At 41.3% G+C, this 27,870-nt stretch overlaps 1 protein-coding gene across 12 annotated transcripts in view; it reads left to right on the top strand.

The window, feature by feature from the left end:
- Nucleotides 1–27,552, top strand: part of TCAF1 (TRPM8 channel associated factor 1) — a 47,980-nt gene extending 20,428 nt beyond the window's left edge. For 6 of the 12 annotated variants that reach the window (XM_008529241.2, XM_070616660.1, XM_070616658.1 and 3 more), the window contains 8 exons: nucleotides 1,901–2,534; nucleotides 15,895–16,889; nucleotides 17,180–17,277; nucleotides 18,343–18,556; nucleotides 18,861–19,100; nucleotides 20,380–20,717; nucleotides 22,203–22,479; nucleotides 25,071–27,552. In XM_008529241.2, coding sequence (XP_008527463.1) covers nucleotides 1,915–2,534; nucleotides 15,895–16,889; nucleotides 17,180–17,277; nucleotides 18,343–18,556; nucleotides 18,861–19,100; nucleotides 20,380–20,717; nucleotides 22,203–22,457 — 2,760 coding nt within the window. In that variant the 5' untranslated portion in view covers nucleotides 1,901–1,914 and the 3' untranslated portion in view covers nucleotides 22,458–22,479; nucleotides 25,071–27,552. The remainder of the gene's footprint in view (nucleotides 1–1,900; nucleotides 2,535–15,894; nucleotides 16,890–17,179; nucleotides 17,278–18,342; nucleotides 18,557–18,860; nucleotides 19,101–20,379; nucleotides 20,718–22,202; nucleotides 22,480–25,070) is intronic. The other 6 variants (XM_008529237.2, XM_070616657.1, XM_008529239.2 and 3 more) reach the window with 1 other exon arrangement.
- Nucleotides 27,553–27,870: the final 318 nt, after the last annotated feature.

The following is a 27,870-nucleotide window of genomic DNA, read 5'->3' as shown; positions in this document are numbered from 1 at the left end:
CAAGGCCTTTTTCAAGGGCCCATAGAAATACTTGAGAACTAAATATAGTAAAAATTCGTATTAATATTGGCTCTAAAATATGAAAACTATAAGGTCAGAATCAATAAATGCTTAATCCAGTGTTTTGTGAAATGGGACATAAGGTTAGTGTTATTTTTACTTTTTAAGAATTCTCTATTCACAAATTTAAATAGTTTACTCTTAACCAAGTAATTATAAGCAAATATATATTTGTATTTGTGTGTGTATATATACATATATATAATAAATAATTGAATACTCATATATATATATATGTATAATAAAATAATGGAAAGGCACTTAACCTGTGGTATTTCCTTTAATCCTCAGGACAAACTATGTGGTAAGTACTATTATCCCTACTCAATAAATCAGGAAACTAAGTCTGAAATGTGTTGTCCGATCTCACAGTTAATAAGCAGCAGACCTGCAATTCAAACCCAGACAGCCTAACTCCAGGGCCCGAGCTTGTGAAACTTTGCCCTATTACCTCGAGAGTGAGCATATTCTCTGACAAGGGAAATAGAAAAGAAGTAAGGGCTGAAGAAAACAACAAGGATTATCTGCATTTTCAGAAGAGATGAGGGAATGATAGAAAGTAAGTGGTTCAAGAGATTGAAGATGATGAGGTTGTCATGGGCCATAACATAGAGGTGGTAAGAGCCTCAGGGGCCAGGAGAGCAGCGTTGTCCAGTGCCGCCAAGTGGTCAGTGAGGATGACAAGCCCTCGATGTCCTGATTATGAAAACATGTCTTCCTTGAGGGATCTGTTTATTTGATAAAGTACGTATAGCAGAGGTCAGACTGAAGAGCGTCCTTAAGCGGGGAGCTCATGAAGAAGCAGAGGACTTTTGTGAGTTCCATGCACAGACAGACACACTTTCTATGCTGTGTCCAGATACAAGTAAGAGTCTGCCGTAATTTCGTGATGTGTTACCTCCTGCTTCTGGTTGCCTGGGACCTGGATTCAAGCCTCAGAGAACTTCTGCTTTTATCTTACATGGCCTGTGACTGTGACCAAAGAACCTTCTCTGAGAACCAGACTTTTCAGACTAAAAGTCCGGGTTCCCCAAGTTGAGATCAAGAAGATCAATGTGAGAGTTGAGTGGGGTGGAGAGGGGGTAACACCACTGTATTGGTTTCCAGGAGCTGCCATAGCAAATTACCACAAACTGGGTGGCTCACAACGGCAGAACTTTATTCTCTCACGAGTCTGGAGGCTTAGAAGTTTGGAATCCAGGTGTTGGCATGGTTGGTTCTTTCTGCAAGTTCTGTAGGAGAATCTGTTCCATGCCTCTTTCCTAGCTTCTGGTGTTTGCCAGCAATCTTTGGCATTCCTCGGCTTACAGATACATTACTCTAATCTCTCCCTCCGTCTTCTCATAGAATTCTCCCCTGTGTATCTGTGTCTGTGTCCCAATTTCCTCTTATAAGAACACTAGTCATTAGATTAGGATGCACTCAAATCCAGTATGACCTCATCTTAACTTGATTATATCTGCAAAGACTCTATCTCCAAGTAAAGTCGTATTCGTAGTTACTGGGGGTTACGATTAAACATCTCTCTTTGGGAACACAATTCAGCCCTCATTCTTCACTTATGTTTGTTCCCTTCTGTGACAGAAAAGTGTTGAGCTCTTTGAGTTTGACCATAATAGTTTAAGAGGACAGGGGGTGATGGGGTCTGCCAGATGAGAGACACCAACACCCCTGATGAATGCTTGAATCGTTTCACAATGTCAGTCTCATCTGCATATTGGAAAGAATTGCCGCAGCTAGTGGAGGAATGAACTGCTTGACTTGTTTCTTTGCGTATCTTTGTTATTCTTGTTTCCTTGTTGTTCTTCACCAAGCTAAGTCTTTGCTTTCCTCTCTGCAGAAACTGATCCAGCCATGGCGACTCCCTCTGCTGCCTTTGAGGCCCTTATGAATGGAGTGACAAGCTGGGATGTCCCCGAAGATGCCATCCCGTGTGAACTGCTTCTTATTGGAGAAGCCTCCTTCCCGGTGATGGTGAATGACATGGGTCAGGTCCTCATTGCTGCCTCCTCCTATGGCCGAGGCCGCCTGGTGGTGGTGTCCCACGAGGACTACTTGGTGGAAGCCCAGCTCACTCCCTTTCTCCTCAATGCAGTGGGGTGGCTTTGTTCTTCCCCTGGGGCTCCCATTGGTGTACACCCATCCTTGGCACCTCTGGCCAAAATTCTCGAGGGCTCTGGCCTAGAGGCGAAGATTGAGCCAGAAGTGAAAGACTCCCTGGGGGTTTACTGTATTGATGCCTACAATGAAACCATGACTGAAAAGTTGGTCAAGTTTATGAAACGTGGAGGGGGCTTGCTCATCGGAGGCCAGGCCTGGGATTGGGCCAACCAGGGTGATGATGAAAGAGTTCTGTTCACGTTCCCTGGCAACCTTGTGACCAGCGTGGCCGGCGTGTACTTCACTGACAACAAAGGGGACACGAGTTTCTTTAAAGTCTCTAAGAAGATGCCCAAGATCCCAGTCTTAGTTAGGTGAGTGTGAGTGGGGAGTTGGTCCCAGGTTAAAAAGCAGACACGGTTCTTGTCTTCAGGTTACTCCTAGGCTAACAGAAGAGAATGTGGTGTTCAGACATGAATTCACCATAAATCGAACAGATTTTTAAGATACCCCAAGGCACAGGAGGGGCAGGGTCCTGGTTGCTGCTGCCTCCTCAGACCAGAACACTTAGCTCTTTGAGGGGAGAAACTTAGTGACCATTATGTCCCCCAGTGTCTTAATAAAATAGGTTGCTGAATCCCAGAGCTGGCATTGCTAATCCAGGACACTTCATAGCAGAAGGTTGCTTACAACTGAAATGTATGGAAAAGGAAAATGGACATGAGAGACTCCTCGAGACAGTCTAGAGAGCTGTGGGAAAGGTTTTGAAATGTCCAGGTACCTGGGATTAGGATGGAAGTAAGCACTAGAGGATTCAGAAGTTGAGACAGGAAAGATGTCACAAGTTCTATGTGTGAAATCTAGGAGTAAGAGAGGATTTTATCTCTGGAGGCAAAAGTCCTGATGATGGAGAATGAAGGAGGTGGTTGATGGGTACAGAGACAGGCTACACTGAAAGTTCTTTGAGAGCATTGCCCAGCCTGTGCCATTCACAGTGTGCTCCAGTACCTCATACAGTGCTGAACATCAAGCAAGTTAGTTGGTGCTCAGTAAACATTTGTTGGATGGATGATTGGATAGATGAGGGGAGAGATTAGAAGCTAGAGTAGTCCCAGGAGTAGAAAAAGCACACCAGGCCACACCCTGTATTGTCCATTGAAACTCTCAGCATCCTTGGAGCAAAGAGCATTGATGTTTCTGACTGATGGGAACAAAGTAAGGTAGGACCAGCTTGGGAGGGCACATCAGGGTTAGTATAGAGACAGAGGGAATGAGCTGTGGCCTTTCCTTGGCATGGCACTCCTGGAGCAGCCCACAGCTCCCATTTCACATGTGCAATGAGGAGAGCTGCAGGTGTTCAGAACCATAGTGATTGATCAAATTGATCAAACTTCGGTTAACCAATAATCTTCATCCTAAGGCACAGGAAGGTAAGACTTGGCTATAATTCTTTTTTTTTTTTTAACAGTCTAATCCCCCTTAGTTGCCTTAAAATACGTTTTTCTCTACCAAAACCATACCTTTTTTTCTTTGGCTGTGCCTAAATCATCTCTCATCATCACTGAATCTGAATTTGGGGGGAAATTAGGAGGGGGTGTGTGTGTATGTGTGTGCATGTGCATGCGTTTGTGTGTGTGTGCATGTGAAATCAACTTGAAGGCTAATGCTTGAGGAAAAAAGCAGACCTAATAAGGGCAGTATATAGAATCTACTGTGGAGATTGTGGGTTATCAGTACTGATTATTTACTAGGTAAGATTGCATCACAACTCTTGACTCTCTTTGCATATACAAGTTGGTCTGTCCTAGCATTAGTCATGTTAGGTGGGTCGTTTTTCGAATTGTGGATGGATTGAAGATGGCGACAGTGACTTTCCTGATTTCCCTGAGCTAATTGGCTGAGATGAAGTAGAGAGAATAAAGTAAAAGGTGCAAGAGGGGGTGTTAGTGTGTGTGTGTGTGTGTGTGTGTGTGTGTCACATGAAATACTACTTGAATGCGTAGGTTGAGATTAGTAGGGAAAGAGAAAACAAAAAACCTCTCCTCACCCCCCAGTATTCTTAGTATTAGCTCTCAAGTACCCAGTGCTGGGAGGGAAACATTAAGCTGTCTTTCTCCCGCCTGGTGGTGTGGTGGTCACCAAACCATACATATTTGTCAAAATTCATTAATTGTACACCTAAATTGAATGAACTTTATGTAAATTAAACCTCAATAAACCTTTAAAAATGTTTTTATTTTTTTGAGGAAGATTAGCCCTGAGCTAACATCTGCCTCCAATCCTCCTCTTTTTACTGAGGAAGATTGGCCCTGAGCTAACATCCGTACGCATCTTCCTCTACTTTATATGTGGGATGGCTGACACAGCATGGCTTGATAAACGTTGCCTAGGTCTGCACCTGTGATCCAAACTGGCAAACTCTAGGCTGCCAAAGCAGAACTTGTGAACGTAACTTCTATGCCACCGGGCTGGTCCCCTAAAATAGTTTTTTTAAAATAAAACTTTAAAAGGTATAGGAACAGTCAGAGATATAATCAGATTTATGTATCAGGATTGCAGCTCTGCATTATTTCTTATATGGAAGAGTAGAATAATTAAATAAATTACAGACCATTATGTAATGGATTGTTAACCAACCATTAAAATATTTTCCCAAGAATGTTTAAGGACATGGGGGAAATCTTTTGAGAGTAATATTAAATGAAATAAAGTAGGATGCTAACCTCTTGTTCAAAACATTCCCAATTTTGTTCAAAAAATACAGCTGTGTGTAGAAAATATATAAGAAAAAAGCCCAAAATGTTAGTAATGGGTAGATCTCTGGGTTGTAGAATAACAGATGATGATTTTATTTTTAAACTTTATTTTGAAAACTTTCTATCAAATTTTATTAATAAGGCATGTATTTCATTACCTCTCTTCAGATGCAAGAACATTAAAAGACAAAAAATAATTCAGAAATCATATTAAAGATCTTCCACATGTGTACAACACAACACTTTCTATTACATAAACAGAAAATATAAAACAAAATTCTAACTCTCCTAATAGGTCACTTTTTTCACTTTCTAATATCTGTGATATACATATATATGTGTGTGTGTATGTGTGTGTATATATATATATGTATATAGTATTGCCAGTATTTTTGGATTATGATTCTTCTTCATGGGATACTCTTTTTAAACTTTTTCAATATTGCTAGATCTTTTATTTTTTAAATTTTCATTTGAAAAAGGATTCATTCATAAACCCACAATACAACTCTTTTCATCTTGCATATTGTTTTTCCCATTCTTTCATAATTTTACAGTTATCATCATAGTATATACATGCTATTTTGAATTCTCAAAAGTATTTTTTATTCTATATAATCTTTAAAATTATATTAGGTTCATTTCATATGATTTTAGTGTGTATGCCTTATTTATTTAATCACTTGCCTACTGTTGAATATTTGGATCTTTCTCCACTCTTATGATAGGTAATACTGTACAAGACACCAAGATGCTTCTATTAGGATTCAAGAAGGAAGATTATTTCCATCACAGGCTGAGTGAGGTTCAGATTAAAAGCCCATATGAATTTAGTTACTCTGTCAAAGTGTCTTGTTATTTATTTTTAAACCCTTATTTGAATGTGTGAGTATGAATTAAGATAGCTTTAAACCTATTGCTTGCACATTTCTGACGGTCAAATGAAATTCTAAATATGATCCTGATATCCTCTCAATCTTCTGAAAGAGGAAACCGTCTACAGGTGTTTTCAAGATGAATCAAATTTTTATTAGAGCAAGTTATTACTTTTATGATCAGAAAAATAAAATCCTAAGTAATAAAACCTGATGATCTCCTCTTAGCCTGGTGAGAATAGCCATAGATGTCAGGGCAGGAGCCTCATAGTCACTGCCCTCACCTCCTGCCTGGAAGGTGTCGTGAGCTGCCTCCATGTCCAGACATGCCTGTAGTCTGCTTCCTGAGCAATTTCTGCTCTTCCATCAGCTTTCTCCTCACTGGCTTCTGCCACACCTCCAGCTCTGAGGGCAATGGCTATTGTACTTTATGTGCAGGACTAATCCCACGTTCTGTCTATTAGGTATTTTATTTGAACAGACAGTGGGTCTATTGTCATAAACTACTCACAGCCTTATTACAGGACTCTAGATTCTAGTAAGAGATTTTGTAAATCTTGGAAAAAGCAGATTTTAGAGAAGGCTGACTTTATATTTGGTCAGTTGCCACACTCTGTCTCCTGTTTGTTCTGTAACCTTGTGCCATAGCTGTCCTCTCTAAACCTCGTCTCTAAAGAGGGATTAATAATGACCATCTTTCAGGCTGGTTGTGAGGATTAAATGAATCAAGAAACATGCTCAAAGTACCTAAAATACTTTAATTATTTTGACATCCAGCCTCTACACTGTGGTATGTAAGTGTATGATGTCATCAGTACCATTCCCAACCACTGAAAATTACCTAGCATCCGTCATTATGTTGCTTTGCCCCACTCATACCTGTTGTTCCAATTGTGTAAGTTACTGACATTTTAACTGGTATTTTTTTCCTACTTCTTTCACCAAACTGAGGCAGCATTGTTATGATCGACTGCCACCTTTTACCCTCTTTATACATTTAACAAAACAGGTACTAGGGACTGAATTGCCTTTACCAACAAAGGATTTGGTGCAGATTAAACATCGTTGGATAAGCAATCTTCAGGAGGTTTCAAGAGAATCAACCAGAATAATTTGTGTACTCTCTCTTTTGGATAAGAAGGCCTCTTGTTTCATTTTAACCCAGATCTCAGGTTTCTGTTACAGTGTTCTAACTGTGTTGTTCCTTCCTCCATTCATTTAGACATTTATTGAGTGTATTCTATATCCCAGGCATTATTTCTTATTTCAATAAAATGATTTCCGAAGATCTGAGAATTAGGAATACAGAAACATCTTTAATAACCAAACCTGGAATAAATCACAAAAACCAAAATAACTGTTGTAGGAAGAGGGCTGTGATACTGTGGTTCAGTAGAACCTGGAAACCGGGGATCTACTGCCTGTAACTGCACGGCGTGACCGTAGCATGTCCTTTCACCTCCCTTTCTGCCTGTAACTGCACGGCGTGACCGTAGCATGTCCTTTCACCTCCCTTTCTGCCTGTAACTGCACGGCGTGACCGTAGCATGTCCTTTCACCTCCCTTTCTGCCTGTAACTGCACGGCGTGACCGTAGCATGTCCTTTCACCTCCCTTTCTGCCTGTAACTGCACGGCGTGACCGTAGCATGTCCTTTCACCTCCCTTTCTGCCTCTAAACGGAAGGTGCTGGACGAGAAGGTCCGTGTCCTCGTTTTAGCTATTGCTCCATTGAGACTGGTTTTCAGTCTTCAGTGATCCCTGAATGTTGCACAAATGGTCATGTTCTAAGATGTACACATGCTCCAAATTCCTTGGCTTGAAAACACCCTTGCAAAACCTGAATTGACAAACAATATTAATTGATGTGCTCTCTCTCTCTCTCGATATATATATATCCCCTTCATTTTGAAAGATGGCGAAAGGATATTACACACCAAGAATCTTTTGAATTCTAGGTGATTAAGACTTCAGAATTTCAAAAATTGAATATCTACTTGAAATGAGCTCAAATGAAACAGGAAAACTGCCAAATTACTGAAGATAAACGTGAATATAACTCCCCTAGTAGTTTGGAAAACAAATATTTGAGCAGATATTAATAAGCATATTTATAACAAGGATCCACAGATCCTTGGAGGTCGCTGCTGGTTGTATGTTAGGAATATATAGAATGCTAATCATGGATGTTATGTTGGGATCATGGCCAGGCAGTGGGGGGTGCTTAGCTAACTCATGCTGTGTGCTGCTTAGTACATTCTTAGCCGTGTAGGGTAAAATTGTGTTAACTGTCGCAAAACAAACCAGAAGCTATTAGAGAGGGAATGCGAGTGGGAAGATATGCCACTTTAGAAGATAAATTGCTAAATCGCAATTCCGTTTTTTTTTTTCCTTTTTATGAACATTTTCCTTTATTCATTTTCAAAGTATATGCTTTTTGGGAAAAAAGTGAAATAATCCGCAAATGCACAGAGTAAAATGTGAAAGATCTTCGTCCTCCACCTCTCCCTCTACCTCCTGCTAATTTCATTCTTCTCCCCAGAGGCAATCACTGCTAACAGTTTGGACTGTGTCTTTTCTGACTTCTGTCTGCATTCCTGTATATGTATTGGGGTTGGGGTAGGAATGCTGGAGGAGTGGAGAGACAGAGGAAGAGTGATCTGCAGCTTGATTTCTCACTTAATACATCTTGAATATGTTTCCATATGCCTCTGTAGAGGTGTGCATCATCCTTTGGTAAGGGCTGTATGTCATTTCACAGTCGGAGTGTTCCGTAAGTCATTTAACCATCCATTAGTATACATTATGGTAATTTTCTAATTTTTTCTCTTATAAATAATGATACAGTGAATATCCTTTCACTAAAACCCGTAGGTTTGATATACATATACCTATTCATTTTAAATACTTGACAGTTTCCTTTTAGAAACATCTTATTTTGGAAATCTTAAAACATATACAGAAAGAGAAAATAAATCAATGTGCACACATGTACCCATCACCAGGTGCCTCAATTATCAACTCCTGGCTCACTGGTATCAACTCATACGCCACCCACTCCTTCTCCACCCAGGGGAATGCAAGTCCCTGACATTGCGTCATTTCATCCATGATGATCCGTGATCCATAGTGTATCTCTGAAAGATAAAGACTGCTTTTTAAATAAAACCGCAGTGCTGTTATCTTTTTTTTAAATAACGTTATTTTTTCTGACCTAACAATGTCCATGACACTGTCATTTTGTGAAAGCATTCTGTAAGTAGCCCTGTTTGTTACGTACATCTCTCTATACTTATTCCTTAGACTATCGAGATTATTTTTATTTTTCATGAATTACTTAATTTTTATATACTAGACCTAAAAGATTTCTAAAACAATTATATTATACCCACAGTATGATTTTGGAATTGAATTTGGCTTTTACTATATATTTTTCAAAGCTGTATTTTGGGTTTCTAAAAACTCACGATTCTTTTTTATGGTTATACATTTTTGTCAGTATAAAATATCCTCCTTTCTTGCAACTAAATTTTTCATCTTAACTCTGGTTTGTCTAATATTATGATTACTATTCCTACTTTATTTGTTTCTTTGTTGATTCTTTTATTCTGTCTTTCTGTTTCTTTTTAAAAAGATTTATCTTAACATCAATATGATTTTTTTAACCTAATGAGAGAACCGCTGTCATTTACAAGGGAAGTAATCCATTTTTATCATCAAGAAAATTGATGTTTGTTCTAGTTGCTGTCGTCTTGCTCAATTTCTTTCTGTCGTACTTTCTTTTTGCGTCTTTTTAAATTTTCCTTTACTGCCTTTTGCTCAATTGGTTCAGTTTCTTTTTTCATTCTTGCTAATTGGAAATGACACATAATTTTTCTGTTTTTCTCGTAGTTATCCTTAATTTTTTCCCACGTTTTTATTTAAAATTTTGCACACTTATGGAACAGTTGGGAGAGTAACATAATGATAACCAATACCCTTCACCTAGATTCACCAGGGTTTAGATTTCATCACATACACTACATAAACCCACAGGACAGATTTTCTTGCCTGACCATTTGAGAGTAACCTATAGACATTGCGACACTTCACACCTAAATTCTTCAGCATGTATCTCCTAAATACAAGGGCATTCTCCTGCATAACCACGGTTCAATGATCACAATCAACAAAATGTAGAATTGGTACAATTCTGTTGTCTAATGTCTGTATTCAAATGTCTCCAATTGTCTCAACAATGTCTTTTTTAGATTTTCTTTTTTTAAACATTCGCACCTGAGCTAACATCTGTTGCCAATCTTTTTTTTTCTTCTTCTTCCCAAAGCCCCCCAATGCATAGTTGTGTATTCCATTTGTGAGTGCCTATGGTTGTGCTATGTCGGATGCCATGTCAACATGGCTCGATAAGCAGTGTCATGTCCGCGCCCAGGATCTGAACCAGTGAAACCCTTGGCTGCCAAAGCAGAGTGTATGAACTTAACCACTTGTCCCAGGGCCGGCCCCTAGATTTTTTTTAAAATATAGGATCCAACCAAAACAGTTCCCCACCTTTTCTTATCTTTTGGGACATTAGCATTTTTGAGGCATCCACCCTCAGTTTGGATTTGTCTAATTGTTTTCTCATGATTACACTCATGAGATTGTAATCAAACATTCTTGGCAAGAATGCTACATAGGTGACGTGTTCATCACAATGTATCGAATTGGGAGGCACATGAGGTTAATTTGTCCTCTTATTGGTGATGTTAGAATTGGCCTTGTAGTTAAATTGGAGTGTGCCAGATTTTCCTATTGTAATAGTCCCTTTCCCCCTTTTTAACTAATTTAATCTCTGGTGTGACAATTTGGGACTATTCATATCCTCTTCACCAAGAGCCTTTCAGCCAGTGGTTTCAGCATCTTTCAATGATCTGTGCCTGAGTCAGTATTTACAAAAGTGGTTTCTTCTACCACTTGAGTAGCTCCTGCTCTTTTCTTAAAGATTCCTGTCAAGTGTCACCTCATCCAGGAAACCTCCCCCAACGGCCCTTACATTCTGAAATAGATGCCTCTTTTCTGTGATCCTGGAGCAAACTGACACGAGTGCTGACCCCAGCTCAGTGCACGTTTACTCCTAGGTTTCTCCCGGAATTGGATGGCATCCTTTTGTGAAGAAGAGCTTTCCCTCCCTTCCTGAGGGGCACAAATTACTAAAAGTGGCACAAGAAGAAACAATGTATGTGTTAAATGAGTTGAACTGTGATTAAAAACATTGCAATTAAGAACTAAATGCAATGTGGTATCTGGATTGGATCCTAGAAAATATTAGTGAAAAAACTGATGGAATTGGTAAAAAGTCCAGAGTTTAGTCAATAGTATTTTACCAATGTTAACTTAGTTTTGACATATGTACTGTGATTATATAGCATGTTAACATTAGAGAAACTTGGTGAAGGGTATGTAGGTACTATATTTGCAACTTTTATATTTTTTTAATTTCAAAGTAAAAATTTTATTTGAAATCAACAACAATGCAACAAAAAATCCCAATAAAGAAAATTCCAGGCCCAGATGGTTTCACTGATGAATTTTATCACACATTCAAGAAACAAATAATACTAAACCTACACTAACTCTTCCAGAAAATAAGGAGGAACATTTTTGCAACTTGATTTATTCAGCCAGTATTTCTCTGATACCAAAACCAGAGAAAGACACTGCAAGAAAACTACAGAACAATACTCCTCATGAACATATGGAAAAGTTCTTAATAAAATATAAATAAAATACAGTATAAAGAAAGAATAATACATCATGACCAAATAAGTAGGGTTTATCCTAGGAATGGTTTAACATTCAAACATCAGAGTAATTCACCATATTAACAATGAATGAGTAAAATCATATAATTCCACAGATGTACACACATGAAGTCTTTGACAAAATTCAATACAAAATCCTGCTAACATTTCAATAAGCTAGAAGTATAAAGAAACTTCTTCAACGTGATGAGTCATCTATGAGAAACCTATGGCTAAGAACATACTTAATGGTGAAATACCCTAAGATTGAGAATAAGATGAGGAAGGGTCCCTACTCTCACCACTTTTATTCAACTTTATACTAAAGGTCCTAGCCAGTGCCATCAGGCAAATAAAAGGCACCGAGATTAAACATCAAGAAGTAAACCTATGTGTGCAGAAAACATGATTATCTATGTAAAAAATTCTTAAAAATCTACAAGAAAGCTAGTATAATAATTGAGTTTAGCAAGATTGCAGGATACAAGATCCCTATGTAAGAATCAATTATATTTTTATCTACTAGCAGCCAAAAATTGGTCATTGAAATTAAAACTACAATATCAGTTAAAACAGGGCCCAAAATCATGAAATACTAACAGATAAATTTAACTAAGTATTTCACACAACCTGTGTGCTAAAAACTGGAAAACACAGAAATTAAATAAAACCTAGAGAAATGGCAAAATACACCACACTGATGGATCAGAACACTCAATGTTTTTAAGAAACCGTTTTTTTCCTAAATGACCTGTAGATTCAGTGCAATCCCAGTGAAAGTCCAAATTGATTCTAAAATTATATGCAATGGAAAGGAACTAATATAACCTAATTTCAAGACTCAGTGGAAAGCTAAAGTAATCAAAATGCTGTGTAACAGTTATCAATCTTTTCTATTATCACATCTGCTTTTGAGTCTTAGTTAGAAAGCCTTTCTTCACAGCCAGATTAGAAAAGATTTCACTCTTGGTTTATTATAGTACTTGGTTGGTTTCATTTTTTAAATTTATATCTCTGATGCATTTGGAATCTTTTCTTGTATATTGCGTGAACGGGTCCAGTTCATCTTTTTCCAAATGGCTATCCAGTTGTCCCAATGTTTATGAAAACATCTGTCTTTTCCCAGTAATATAAGACACCACCTTTATTATATACTAATAGCCATATTTACTGTTACCTTTGTTTTTTTAATTAACTTATGTTTTTATGTCTGAGTTGAGAATTAACTGGTTTTTATAATCTACCTTTCCATTCAAAACAAGAACTTCATTTGTCTCATTCTTGCACTTTCCATGCTCACCCCCTATCTCCCATATTTTGTTGAAGTCATCGAGTATTTTGGTTCCAACTTGATTTTGCCTCATTTTTGTTTGTTTCTTTGTTTTTAATATCATGGCTCTACTAATTGGAATTATTTCTTACCAGTCGCATCCAGTGTCTCAGGACCTTTCTCAGAGTTTTTCAGCGTTAGTTGTAAGTTATACTGGTATCCTTGCCCACTACTGTTTTGTGCAGCCAATTTGTTCTTCTATTGTATTCATTTTTGTTTTTTTTTTAGACCTACAGCATAACCTCAGGTAACTTTTTGGGAAAAGTTTCATGAGTGGTAAATTTTATAAGCCCTTTGACATTGTTTCAGTATCCCCATGGTGCCAATGAAAAGTCTTAGGCAGCTGTGTGTCATACAGAGTATGTTCACTGGCCTAAAATGTTTTTAGGGCATTTGTTTCTTTCTGGGTCATTTGTGGGTTTTTTTTTCATTCTGACAGCCTTTAAGGCTTTGTCTTTATATTTGAAGTTCATTAACTTACCAGTAATCAACCACATACTGTACTGCATTTCATTTACCCTGCTTTGCATTCAGATAGTCATTTCATTCTAAGAACTCCAATCTATTTTTCAGCGCAAGGAAGTTTTCATCTAATTTTATGTTTGTTTCTTCTTTTTTCTCTTTTTTCGTTGCTTTTGGAACTCCTACTTGCTGGAGGTTAGATCTTCATATCTGTCCTTCATTACCGCTTCATTTTTTCTGATGATGGTCATCTGTTTGACCTTGAGCACTGCTCTTTGGAAGAATCACTTGACTCAATTTTCCTGTTGACTTATTCATGGTCTTCATCTACATCAAGACTCATTTTCTGCCCATGTATTAAGATTGGGATTATCTGTTTGGCAATTATATTTTTATTCTAATTAGTAACTTTTTATAGCAGCCTGTCCCTGCTATAGAGAGATAATATAGTATCTCAAAACTCTTCAATGGTTTACTGTATTTGTTTAGGACTTTCTTTGCCAATTCCCACTGTCAGTTCCTTGGAAGTTGGTTTTCTCTTGGCTTAGTTTGGTGCTTCTATTTCATGCTGTTAATTTTCATCAGATATTTGGTGATTCTTGTTTACTTCAGTATTAAATGGCATTCAAATTCTAGATTGATCATTATTGGTTACTGAAGTGTGTCTTCTCAGGACAAATGATAATCCCTGTTTTTTTTTTTTTATTTTCTTGATCTTCTTTTTGACATATATGCAGTTACACATTCTTCTAGTCTCATCGCTTTCTAGTCAGTCTGATTTCATTTGATTTATAGTTTCTATCAATTCCTCCCTGTCCCAGTTCGCTGCTCGTACCCTTCTCTAAATCCAGTGCTATCATGGGTTTATTATTATTTTAATAACTTTTGTTTCATTTCAAAGGAGAATGGGAAAGAGAAGTAAAAATCCAATTCAGGTTTTTTCAACTTACAAAACAATTATTTATCTCCCTCCACATATGTCATGGCTGTTGAAAATAACAGACAGATGTCTCTGAGGATGCCCCCCTGGCTCAGCGTGAGCAGGACTCACCTGGGGTCATTGTCTAGAGGAACTTCTAGTGACTCAGTGTCTGGGTCTCAACTTTGACATTTGGTATCGCTCATCTTGTCATAACGGGCTAGTGTATAAGCCTTGATGCCAATGTATTAATTTAAAACATAATAGCCCACCTCTTCACCGACTTCATTTGTAAAACAATTAGTTGCCTGAAGTTTATAAGCAGAACTCCATACTATAAGAATTAAAACACATTTTTCATTTAATTTTGTGTACGTTTAAAGTACTAAAATGTTCAAAATGAATGTTTTTTATTTTATAATCGCCAAATTAAAGATAGACCGTACAAGGTGTTTCTTGAGAAACATAAATGGCACGAAACTACAACATTCTGGTTGGCCTGGCCAATGACGACTTTCTTTAGCAGATGATCATCAGAAGCAAGATTATAATCACAAGTTTGTTTGGGAAACCTGGAATTGGGGCAGGAAGAGCTAGTGGAATGATTTACTGGTCAGTGCTTCAAGGAGCTGAAGAGTCGTCTAGTAGGGTGATACCTTTATCTTCACGAAAAGGTTGCACCTACTAGGAGGACTAGTTTCCCCATCAGTTGATTAGAGTTCTACTAGTCCCAGCGAGTATGACGCAAATACTGCAGATAAGCTGTCCACCTGACCCCTGCTTTTCAGTGTTTCCTCACAGCTGCCTTCTGACCATGAAGTTGCCACAGCTTCCTCTGACAAGAGGGCCGAGCCAGCCCTGGATCTCAAACTTACAGAGGTCACTCTACTCCTTACCTAATAATCCCACTGTTTATCCAGGGTTGCGTCACCCATTTTGGGTTCATTGGTGTCCTGAGGTCTTATAGGGGTTTGTTACCCACAGACAGGAACAGATGATGCTGAGAAAAACCTTACAGCATGGATATGCATCACTCCTCTAGGCCGGCAATGAAGGGGTGGAGTGCTAGGTGTAGACAGTCAGTCCTCTTGGGTTCAAGTAACAGGAGAGTCTCACTTGAGTTGGGGCCAGTCAGCTCCCCTGTCCCACTTTTTGAGATAATGTAACTCTTCTCTGGCACCACAAACTCAGCTCTCCATTGGCTTTATTTGCAGAAAATTAGCTGCAAATTTTATTATTTATAAACAAGACTCCTTAGAAGAATGAAAACATGATTTCCCATTCAGTTCTTTATATAATGCTTAAAAGGCTGAAATAAACACTTAAGCCAAGAATATTTAAGATACAGTATTGGGTAAACACAGCAGGGCTTCCTTCAAGATTTCTTTTGGAGAATTTGTACTCTGAAAATGAGCAGAGCAGAAGTAATGTCACTCTGTCCTCCCACTTCATACCCTATGAGGTCAGATCTGCCCACTTTGTTCTCCAGGTTCTCCTGTAAGAGCTAAAAAATCATAATATTAGTAGAGCTGACCCTTGCTCTATGCTGTGTGCTGTTCTAAATGTTTTATGTAGAGTCGCTCCTTTAATACAGAACACACATATCTTTTGCAGTTGTGAAGATGACCTCTCCGAGGACAGAGAGGAGCTCCTGCATGGGATTTCAGAGCTGGACATCAGCAACTCGGATTGTTTCCCATCCCAGCTGCTAGTCCATGGGGCTTTAGCCTTTCCCCTGGGGTTAGATTCCTACCATGGCTGTGTCATTGCAGCTGCCCGCTATGGCCGGGGCCGGGTGGTCGTGACTGGCCACAAGGTATTATTCACCGTTGGTAAACTGGGCCCCTTTCTGCTCAATGCTGTGCGCTGGCTGGACGGAGGCCGCCGAGGCAAGATCGTGGTGCAAACAGAGCTGAGGACACTGAGCAGCCTGCTCGCGGTGGGGGGCATAGACACCAGCATCGAGCCCCACCTGACCAGTGACGCGAGTGTCTATTGCTTTGAGCCCGTGAGTGATGTGGGAGTCAAAGAGCTGCAGGAGTTTGTAGCAGAGGGTGGGGGCCTGTTCGTTGGCGCCCAGGCCTGGTGGTGGGCCTTCAAGAACCCTGGAGTGTCCCCTTTGGCTCGGTTCCCAGGAAACCTCCTCCTCAATCCCTTTGGCATCAGCATCACAAGCCAAAGTCTCAATCCAGGGCCCTTTCGTACTCCGAAAGCAGGGATAAGGACCTATCACTTCCGCTCTACCCTGGCCGAGTTCCAGGTCATAATGGGCAGGAAGAGAGGGAATGTGGAAAAGGGCTGGTTGGCCAAGCTGGGCCCAGATGGCGCCGCGTTCCTGCAGATCCCTGCGGAAGAGATCCCTGCCTACATGTCTGTGCACCGGCTCCTGAGGAAGCTGCTGAGTCGATATCGGCTCCCAGTAGCAACCCGAGAGAACCCCGTTATCAACGACTGCTGCAGGGGTGCCATGCTCTCCCTGGCCACTGGTCTGGCCCACTCGGGAAGCGACCTCTCTCTGTTAGTCCCAGAAATTGAAGATATGTACAGCAGCCCCTACCTGCGCCCCTCAGAAACTCCTATCACCGTTGAGGTCAACTGCAACAATCCAGGTACGGAAGGCGGTGTGGGAGCTCAGCCTGTGGGAAGTGGGGGAATGGGGCATGATGGCTTCAGCACCTCATTTCAGGGATCTGATCACCTCCACGGGGCCATCTCCATCCTTTGCCATGTGCTTTCAAGGAGAAAGGGGTTGGGGTTTTAGGTAATGTTTGCAAGAGCCAAGTCAGGGCAGCTTGGAGGGGGAAAGATGTGCAGAGCTCATGAAGGGGCTCTGGGAACGCTGGGTGGAGATGCAATTGCGGAGTAGGGATAAAGTCTGCTCTTCCTATGCTTTTGGCAGGCACCAGATATTGCTGGATGAGTACCGGGCTCTACATCCCTGGGAGGCAAATTATAGAAGTCTCACTGCCTGAAGCTGCTGCCTCTGCTGACCTGAAGGTAAGGTCATGCCCCATCTCACCACATAACATGGAACCTGTATAGTCTTGCTCTCACGGTTGGTGTCTTATTTGATCCTCATAAAAACCCCATTGGTAATACAGGGCATGTGCTTTTCCCTTCATTTTAAGGATGAAGCAACTAAGGTGCAGAATAGCTAAGTGATTGATTTAAATGTGTAGATCTGATACATTTCAGAGCCGAGGACTCCACCCTACCCAACTTCTGGCTCAGGTTTTGTGCTTTTAATTTATGTCGTAGAGTGAGGACTAAGAAAGGTAGCGAATGGAAGCCACCCTGACATGGAGGAGAATTCAATAAATCTTAGTTCACTTTCCACCCCAGATGCATCTCCCATTGTAGCACAAGATCTCTCTGACTCTGGCCTGGGATGCCAGAGACTGTTCCTTGCTTGCCCAGGCCACCTTTGGCTCTGTCAGTTTCACATACACACACTCTATTCACAAAATTAAGTTTTCCTGCTCTATCCCCCTTGAGGGTCATTGTGATGGTTAGGGTCCATTCTGTGCTTCGTCTGTCCTGGAATTTGTTTAGCGTACACCCAGGGAAACAATCCCGGATTCCACTGAGTACAGGGGTCACTCCATCGGCCCGGGAATGGGGACCTTGGGGAAAGGAGGGACTGAATCAACCCTCCACTACATCAGCCAGTCACACCACCTCCACTGGGCCTCCTTTCTTGTAGCACCCAAAAGGCAGGATACCAGTGCTCCATTCCCAATGCCAGAATCACCACCGTGGAATAGGCAGCCTAGGATTCCATCTGTTGCAGAGACACCCAGGCACCCTTTGTGGGATTGTGGGTTACCTCTGGTGCCCCTCACATCACCGTGTCACCATGACCCTTTGTGGAGCTGTTTGACCCCCCTAGCAGGATCTTTACACATGATTCGCTGCATACAACCTCAAGGGATGATCCAATTTCATGGGGCACACACAGTTCATAAGTGGCCATGACCCTTCCTGTCCTCCCCTCCTGGGCACTCTCCCCTTCTGCCCATACTCTTCTCGTGGTGACTCTGGGGGGGTATCTGTCTGCTCCAGGTACAGATTGGCTGCCACACTGATGACCTGACCAGGGCCAGCAAGCTGTTCCGAGGCCCACTGGTGATTAACCGGTGCTGCTTGGACAAGCCCACGAAATCCATCACCTGCCTCTGGGGTGGCCTCCTCTATATCATTGTGCCTCAGAGCAGCAAACTGGGTTCCGTGCCCGTCACCGTTAAGGGGGCTGTGCATGCTCCGTACTACAAGCTGGGTGAGTGGAAGCTGTGGAGCGAACCCCGAGGGAAGGGGAGAGCTGCGGGTGAGGAGGTCCCTTGGGACTGTTTGGTGTAAGAAGAAAGTTTGGATTAGGGGAGGGAAGGAAGGTCAGCTTCCTTAGATTCAGCTTTGGGGCCAAGGAAATAAAGACCAAACTACATCCATGGGGACTTCATAGAGTAGAGATGGGGATATGTTTGTTCATGACCTTGATGTTCTCCTCCTGGGGTTCAAGTTGTATGTTTTAGTGTAAGGGATTTGGGAACGTGCGTTTAAAGTTCCATGGCCTCTCTTCCTAGGGGAGACATCCCAGGAGGAGTGGAAGAGGCGTATCCAGGAGCATCCAGGTCCCTGGGGAGAGCTGGCTACAGACAACATCATCCTGACAGTGCCAACCGCAAACCTCCGAACCCTGGAGAATCCTGAGCCGCTGCTTCGCCTCTGGGACGAGGTGATGCAGGCTGTGGCACGGCTGGGGGCCGAGCCCTTCCCTCTGCGCCTGCCTCAGAGGATTGTTGCCGATGTGCAGATCTCAGTTGGTGGGTGCTCTGGGCGAACCAACCCTCTGTGCATGCTGCCCCTAAGGGCCTCCCTTTTCCTTCAACAGCCATGCAGTGGGCAGCCAATGGGGTAAAAATATTTTTCTAGTAAGACATAAGATGTAATCCTTGTGATTTAAATGGAAATGAAAACATGCACCAAAAAAAAGACTCAGCCACTTCCCCCCACAAAACATTAGAAAGTACATAAATGTTCAATAATTATGGAATGGTTAAGTAAGGTATCATGAACTTTAAATGGAGATTAAGGAAGCCATTTAAAGTGATATTTCGATAGCATAAGGAAATGTGACCAAAAAAGCAGGCTCTAGAAGTGTATCTATGCAGTTTGTTAATAGACGTAACAGTAGAAGGCAGCATGTCAAGAGACGGCATCAGACAGTGGGAATGATACGAAAAACAAGTCCTGGGCTTCACAGATGTCCACCAGGGACTTCAGGAGTGGGTGGAAATGGTGGAGGGCCTCCGCCTGGGTCACAGTTGTTGGGAGAAGGAATTTGACAACTTTGAGAAGGCATGAATAAAGAAATGTTTGCCAGTGGGTCAAGAGGCCTAAAAAATGAGGGGGTATATAGAAATTAAAGAACCATGGCCATCTTCCTAGACCCTAATCTTCTTGGCTTCCATAGATGATCATGATAAAGTAGTATCAGTGTGGGCGACTCCATATCTAAATAATGAGAGGGGACCACCCGCAACAGGTTCTTAATTTTGAGGGGCCTGGCCTCGTGGCGTAGTGGTTAAGTTTGCATACTCTGCTTCCGCGGCTCAGGGTTTGCAGGTTTGGATCCTGGGTGCAGATCTAGCACCACTTGTCAAGTCACACTGTGGTGGCATCCCACATAAAATAGAGGAAGATCGGCACTGATGTTAGCTCAGGGCCAATCTTCCTCACAAAAAAATAAAAGAAGAAAGTTCTTAATTTTGAGAAAACAGTATAATGACACAGGTTCATATGCACAAAGCACTCTCTTACAAATAGAAAAATTGAATAGTAACATGAATGGCTATTTATAACCTGCATCACTTCCTGTAGCCACACTCTCAGGTCAGAGTGAGGATGAAGGCATTATTACAGAATGGGAGGGTAAGGAGGAAAGCCCAGGAGGGGCTCAGTTTGGATTGCCCTTCTGAGCATTATGGGGTTCCTGAAGTCATCGGGGGCTACAGGTTGTTTTGAGATACAATACAGAGAAGAATTTTGTAAGACAGATGGAGAATGCTCTAACCCTTTCTTCCTCCCTCCTGCATTTTCCAGGCTGGATGCATGCAGGCTACCCCATCATGTGCCATCTGGAATCTGTGCAAGAGCTCATCAATGAGAAACTCATCAGAACCAAGGGGCTGTGGGGCCCCGTGCATGAGCTCGGCCGCAACCAGCAGCGGCAGGAGTGGGAGTTCCCACCACACACCACAGAGGCCACCTGCAACCTGTGGTGTGTTTATGTGCATGAAACGGTCTTGGGCATTCCTCGAGGCCGTGCCAATATTGCTCTGTGGCCCCCAGTTCGGGAGAAAAGAGTCAGAATCTACCTGGGCAAGGGTCCCAATGTGAAAAACTGGAATGCGTGGACTGCACTGGAAACGTATTTACAGGTACTGCGCAAGGATGGAGAAGCATGGGAACCCCCTACTGTGGGGCTCACCAGAGCAGCATTGTTACGTGGTGGTCTAGTGACCCAGGAGTCCTTCCACTATGGCCGTCTCCCACACAAGGCCTCGGGAGACCCTGACAAAGCCATGTGACAGTCCTATGTGATGATGCCTCTCAGTGCATCACTTAGCATGATTCTAAAGTGGCCTTAATTGCCTCAGCCCCACCCTCACCCCATGATTTTGAAGAGATTCGTGAGACTAGGCAGAAAGCACTAAGAAAGGTTAAAAAATTTTGGAGGCAAATGTAGTATAAATATAATTACGATCACCGGCTTTAAACACAGATAGACCTGAGATTGAAGCCAAACTATGCTATTTAATAACTATCTAAAACCAAACTACCCCTCACACATACTCAATACATGGGATAGGACCTATGTTTTTTCCTTAGATGAGTATACCATGTCCTCATCATGACTTGGCAGTGCCTCAGTTTCCACCTTGTAGGCAACCTAGGATTCCTCACTGGCCTGGACATGGAGGTTGCCTTTGCCTTTGAATTATCATGCAGCACCCCACGTCCGTCCCCCCGAGTCCCTGGATCCATTCCCAGCTCACTGTGGAGAGTGTCATCACCTGGGATTCTGGAACTCACTCTCAGGACAGGCGCACTCTATTCTGGTTCTTCTGCCTGTCTGAGTTCCTCTCTGCTCATTCCCACTGCCACGAGAATGACAGTGAAACCCCCAGGGCGACTCGACTCTAACCTTGTCGTTGGGGCTGCTTCACCCCAGGGATAGAAGCTCCTCATCTGTGAGATCAAGTTGAGGTTGGTCTCGGGAACTGCCAACGTCCCTCTCAACCCTAAAGGTCCATAACACAGCCTAACGTGGGCTGCTTCCAGTGGCCTCAGGATGGCTGCCTTTTTCTAAAATTATGCCTTACTCTTAATTCTAGACTTTACATAGTCTTCTGCCTCTACTGGACTCACCTTTTTCCCCAAAGGCAATTTTAGTAGCCTTGCAAATTCACACAGACCTATGATTAATGAGGATTGTGTCACAATAAGAGTAGGAGTTCCCCAGTTATTGGGGTTTAAATTTGCAACTATGAAAGAGGTAAGGTTTTTCTCACTTCAGCTCGTTTTGAAGCCTTGTGTAATATCCGATCACCACTTTCATAATCTAGAGAGATATATGAATAATGCAATTGGTGGTAAATACTGATAATAATCATGGCAGTTATGACCGCAACATCATTTATGGAGTGTCCGTTTTTGTCAAGCACTGTGCTAGCTCAGAGACCCTTCTTAAGATTAGAATATGCAAGAGCAGCATGTAGGGCCAGCAGGTAAACAGGAGAGGGGGCAGTGATATGAAAGCAGCGTCCGAAGAGTTAAATGCTTTCAGTTCCTTGATTAGAGTGTTTGTTGCATCTTCTTTTTATAGATGAAGTGTCTCATCCTATTGCTGCTTTCTCTTCCAGCTCCAGGAGGCCTTTGGGTGGGAGCCATTCATCCGTCTCTTCACTGAGTATCGGAACCAGACCAACTTGCCCACAGACAATGTTGACAAAATGAATCTGTGGGTGAAGATGTTCTCCCACCAAGTGCAGAAGAATCTGGCTCCCTTCTTTGAGGCCTGGGCCTGGCCTATCCAGAAGGAAGTGGCTACCAGCCTGGCCTATCTGCCTGAATGGAAGGAAAATATTATGAAATTATACCTCCTCACACAGATGTAAGGAGTGCCCAGCGAGGTGGCAGGTAGAGAGGTTTGGGGAGGTAGGCAGAGATGGGGATTCACTCCTCGACCTCTGTCTCTTAGGGTTCTAGGCTTGTCCCCCAGCTCATTGGCCCTGGGTCCTATTGCATAGTTCTGTGTCTAGGAAGTGGGTTAAGAACAAAGCAAAAAGGGGAATCAGAATTTCTCAGGAGCAGGGCCTTGTGTGGATGAGTCTTGTTCCTCTGCTCTGAGCTATATCGGCCCAGTTCTGAGAGCTTCGGCACCTGCTTCTATGACACCCCTTGCTTCAACCATCATGGGCCATAGTCCATAGAGGGTAGTTCTCATCCTGGCATCCTGAGGGCTCTCTGGGCTTTTATTTTTAATCAGTAGTTCTAAAAACTCTGACCACAGAATCCAACTGAAACAGAAATTTAACACGATAACCAGACCAGCTCCCTGATGGCTTGTATACTTGGCGTCTTGAGTGGTCTTCAAAGAGCTTGAAAAGCAATCTGATGTGCTAGAAAGAGCCCATAGCTAGGGTTAGCTCTTGGGAAAGTCATTTTATGTCTGTACTCCCATTTCTGTGTGTGAGATGAGGATAAAAATCCGTGCCTCACAGAGTTATGAAGACTCAGATTGATAATTCTAAAGAGGTTTGTGAATACGGTGCACCCACTCTAAGGGACTTTTATTTCGTGCTGGTGCACAGAGTAGGGAGCGTGCTCCTTCTCATTCTCTTGCCACAGCCTAGAGGTTATGATCATCATCTCTCACACTGACTCGCTGTGTCAAATCCCAGTTCCTTCACCTATTGGTGGTATGATGCTGGACAAGTTGCTTAACTTCTCGGCAAATCGATTTCCTCACCTGTAAAGTGGGATCTATTTCATAGGATTATTGTGAGGATTAAATCAGTACAGCTAAAAGTGACTAGAATAGTATGTGCTAGTTAGTAGGTACTGAGAAAAATGTTAGCTGTCATTATTGTTATCTAATAACTCAATGTCATTTTAAAGCTAGACTTCGCTTTTAGATGGCATTTACAGAGGCAGTGTCATTAATCCTATCCCATCCTGTCCTTTATACACCAACCTCTGAAAGGATTCTGGTATGTTCACTTTATAAATCTAAAGGAAGGGCTCTAAATTCACAGTGGGGTCTTAAAAGCTACTTGGGGTTTGGTCTCTTTATTCAATTCTCTTTCAGGTAAAATTCCTTCTTTAATTAAATCAAGAGTGGAAGTCACTTGAGAAACCAGAATAATTCCATGAGGGTGTTTGTCTTTAGTGAATGATGGGCATTCGGCTTAGTGATGGTGTTTATATTTCTATAGTGACACAGATCCTGTCACTGTCAAGAGTTTTCGTTTTGGCAGATTCAGTCCTCACACATGTAGAAATCTTTACTTTGCAACAAGCTAATTGCATACAGCCGACCCAGATTTCATCTAGTTATAACACATTCAAAGATTTTCTTAAGTTTTCTTGTAATCTTATTCAGAACCTCCCATTTCTTTGTAGTTTTAACTGTGAGTTGGGGCTGTAGGATTAATGTTGTATACATCCAGCAAGTTTTCCTTTAGCTAACTTCTTTTTACTTGGTTATATTAAAACATCATTTTATTTGTTTTACTGGCAGTTGGGTAGATGCATAGACAATAATATTTGACCTAGATGTTGTTTTTCTTTGGATTCCTTTATCATGTCATTTCTCAATCTAGAATTATTTTCCCTTATTGAATATCTGTCATCTAGATGTTTTAAACATAGATGTTGAATATTCATTCAACATTTAAAATAATTACTATCAATTAATGGAGTGTTGAGTATGCCAAGTATTGTACTGGTTCCTTTCTATAGATGGTTTTATTTAATCTTCACGATAATCTTATGAGATGGAAATTTATCATTCCCATTTTAGGAATTAGTGAACTGAATTTTATGGAGATCAAGTAAATTGCCTAAGGCTACGTTGCTAATAAGTGGGAGAGCTGGGGTTTGAACCCAGGCATTCTGATTACAGAATGGGTATTAGTAACTACAGTGCTTTGAATAACCAAATAAATGAGTGAATGAAGAAACCAAGCAACAAACAGAGGGACCTCTATGTCCCTACCTGCCAGAGCTTTGGCTGCTTGTACTTACCCCTTATCTAATTTTATCACAACAAAAAGTCTCTTTGTTTATCCCAAATGCCAGTGCAAAGGAAGAATTTGAGCTAGGCACCTGAAGTGCTTCCCAATAGACAGTGCTGGGGTGACCCTTTAGCATCATGCAATTCTTTTAGGTTCTGGCTTATTCAGGTTCCAGTCATTCTCTCTAGGGCACCATGAAAGCCTTTTGCTAGCTTATTGGATTTTGAATCATGGGTTATTTTCGTAAAGTGTCTGACTCCCCAATGTCCCAGACAGTGCATGTTCTCAGAGGGGAAATTAGATTCTCAGTCATTTAGAATAATATTTGTATCCTTTCTGGCCGTTGTTAATCCATTTTCAGCAGTACAGCCCCGGGGATCTTCTAAAAATGTAGAGCTATCCATGTCACTCCCCTGTCTAAAAGCATCCAGTGGGACTTTGAATTTAAGATGATGCACTGAATATGTAAGTTTACCTCCCCTCCCTCTCCAGGCCCCACTGAAATGGAAGTCAAGAAATGCAAAAGAGAATTGACACATCTCAGCAAAGAAACATGAACGGATTTGGATATAAGTGAAGAGGATCTCAACACATTTCTGGAAGAGAGAAAATAGATGAAGCACGATAATGAAGGAAAGTGAAGGCACCCTTCAGACAGGACAAGATAACCCCAAAGAGACTTGGGCACCTGAAAAGTCTGTCTACTAAAGAATTATGCCAGTTGTAAAATTGAACCCCATCCCATTCTACCCCAACCCTTGTACACAGAACACAGCAGTCTACAGTTGCTGCCAGTTAAAAATATGTTGTTGTTGTTGTTATTGTTATTGTTTGTGTAACAAACTGCCTGAGGAGGTAGGAGTTGGTGCAGCAGAATCAAATTTCGCTTTTCGTGGAAATAAGTGACCCCCCCTAGCCTATTAGCTAATTCTCTGACAGTTAAAACCCCTCCTTCAGTACACAAGTGCTTCTAGTCTTAGAAGAGGCTTACTGGAGAAATAGAAGAAATAGACCCAACCATACAAGAACAGAGGAAACCCACACCAGCTCCTATCAAAGTCCTCACTTATTCTGATTCTTAAATGCAAACGGTCAGCTAGGAATTCCCAGACACTGGGCATCTAGCGGGATAGGGCAGGCCAGGGGAGAAGCACGTAAGGAAAATAGCAAATTAGAATTAGGACAATTGAAAATACAACAAACTCTGGAGGAAACAAAGTTAACATGGAAAAAACAATTTAAAAATCTAACCATATCTTCAGAGAGATCTGAGGTGCATTTGTCAGATGAAAACAGGATGCTACAAGAAAGGAAAAACTGAGAATAAGAATAACCCTTTGAAAATGAAATAAAACTGCCAAAAATATCCAGTAGACAAGCTGGAAGATAAAGTTGAGGGAATCTCCCTAGACAGAGAGCAAAAAGATAGAGCAGAAAATATGAAGAAAGGAAAGAGACATAGACAATCAATATCTAACCATTAGGAGTTTCTGGAAGAGAGAACATAGAAAATATAAGTGAAGAGATGAAGAGGAAAAGGATTGAAAACGGAAGAACAGGGGGCCCCAGTACAACCTACATCTAGACATAGTCTTGTGAAATTTTGGAATATTAAGGATGGAGGGAAGACATTAAAAGTACCCCGAGAGAAGGTAAAATTAGGTCACCATCATTAGCTCAACTAAAAAGGCATGAGAAATAGACTGACAGCAGATTTTTTAACAACATTGAAATGGCAGTGGAGCAATATCTTCACAGATCTTACAGAAAATTTGTGTACCCAGAATTCCATAGCAAGCCAAACTGTCAAGAGGCAAGTCAAAATAAAGACATTTTCTGACATGCAAGTTTTCAGAAAGTCTGCCTCCTTTGCACCCTTATTGAGGAGGTACCTTGAGGAAGTTCTCCAGCAAAATGAGGATGGAAACCAGGAAAAAGGAAGAAATGGAATCCAGAAAACAGTGGATCTCACCCAGATGTCTCTCACTCTAGAGTGACAGATATCCAGCAGACCCATTTCAGATGAGAATGCACAGTCTCAGGCTCTCTGGGAAGAATCTGCATTCTGTGCCATACACAGTATCATTGAGAAGCTGAATGGGAATATGGAAGACCTGCATTCTTTAGTCAACAATAAAGAAAGGCAAAACAAAATTATGTTAAGAAATTCAGGTCCAATTATAAAACAAACACAAAAAATGCTCATGGAATGTGTTTTGATTTGACATTGGCGGTAGGTATGTTTCCTTTCAGGTGGCACAAGCATCATGGCATTGGATGTATGTGGAAGAAAATATCTTAGCTTCTACTTGGCTCTCAGTAAACAGTATTTACATAGCCAGAATAATGTAGATGCTATTTATTGGTGTTCAGTGTTCTGATCAGCCGATAGACAAACATGAAAGGCTTAAATTTTTTATTCAGAACTGAAATTGAAAGTAATTAATCCTGAGAAGTTAAGGAAAAAGAGAGCAGAAAGAGGTTGACAATTAGTTGGAGGGAGAGAGGTAGAAGGAAGAGGAGGGCTACTTACCTATTCAAAGTGGGGATGAAAGAAGAAAGTCTACAGTTGATGGAACAAGAACAAGAGGATTGGCATACTGTTCAAAGCTATAAATCAAGCCAATGGAAGTATTAAAAATGACATATCTATCAAAAATCGGGGACAGGATAGGCAAAGGTGGGGATGGTGTAAGTTAGATCCTTATCTTTTGTAATGAGGAATTATTAAAGATTATCTAAAGTTAATAAGTCAAATTATTGTTGAAACATATTATTTAATGTTAGGAAGTTAGTTATCAAAAGATCTAAAAATAGCAATTGTTAAATGCTTTGCCTCTAGGGAATGGGACTAGAGTTAAAAAGCCGGGGGAGGGGAGAGGGGAACTGTGTTTTTGATTTTAAGTCCTGTACTATTTAATTTTTTACCTTGTGCATGTATTCAAAAAATTTTTAATAAACTCAAATAAAAATCCTTCAGTGGTTTCATATTGACTAAGAAGCAGTCCAACCGAAACCCTTAAAATGGCTTACAAGGCCCTCAGGTATTTGGATCCACCTGATGTGTCCAGGCTCATCGTATCTCCCCATTACTCTCTAATTCTAGCCACACTAAATATCCTCCAGCTAGTCAAATGTACCTCACCTTCTCTTGTTTTTACAGGTGTTCCACAAAAAGCAACTTCTGCCTCGGATCTCACCATGTGTCCGTCATGGTGATTAAGTTTACTGTCTAGTAGGTTTTCAATGCATGTGGAGTGAATGAATGCCCACTAGGGTGCTGCATGAAGAT

The sequence above is a fragment of the Equus przewalskii genome, chromosome 4 (genome assembly GCF_037783145.1).
Source record: "Equus przewalskii isolate Varuska chromosome 4, EquPr2, whole genome shotgun sequence".
NCBI classification, from domain to species: domain Eukaryota; kingdom Metazoa; phylum Chordata; class Mammalia; order Perissodactyla; family Equidae; genus Equus; species Equus przewalskii.
The sequence above is the reverse complement of the archived record's forward strand: the minus strand, read 5'-3'. Positions and strand labels throughout refer to the sequence as shown.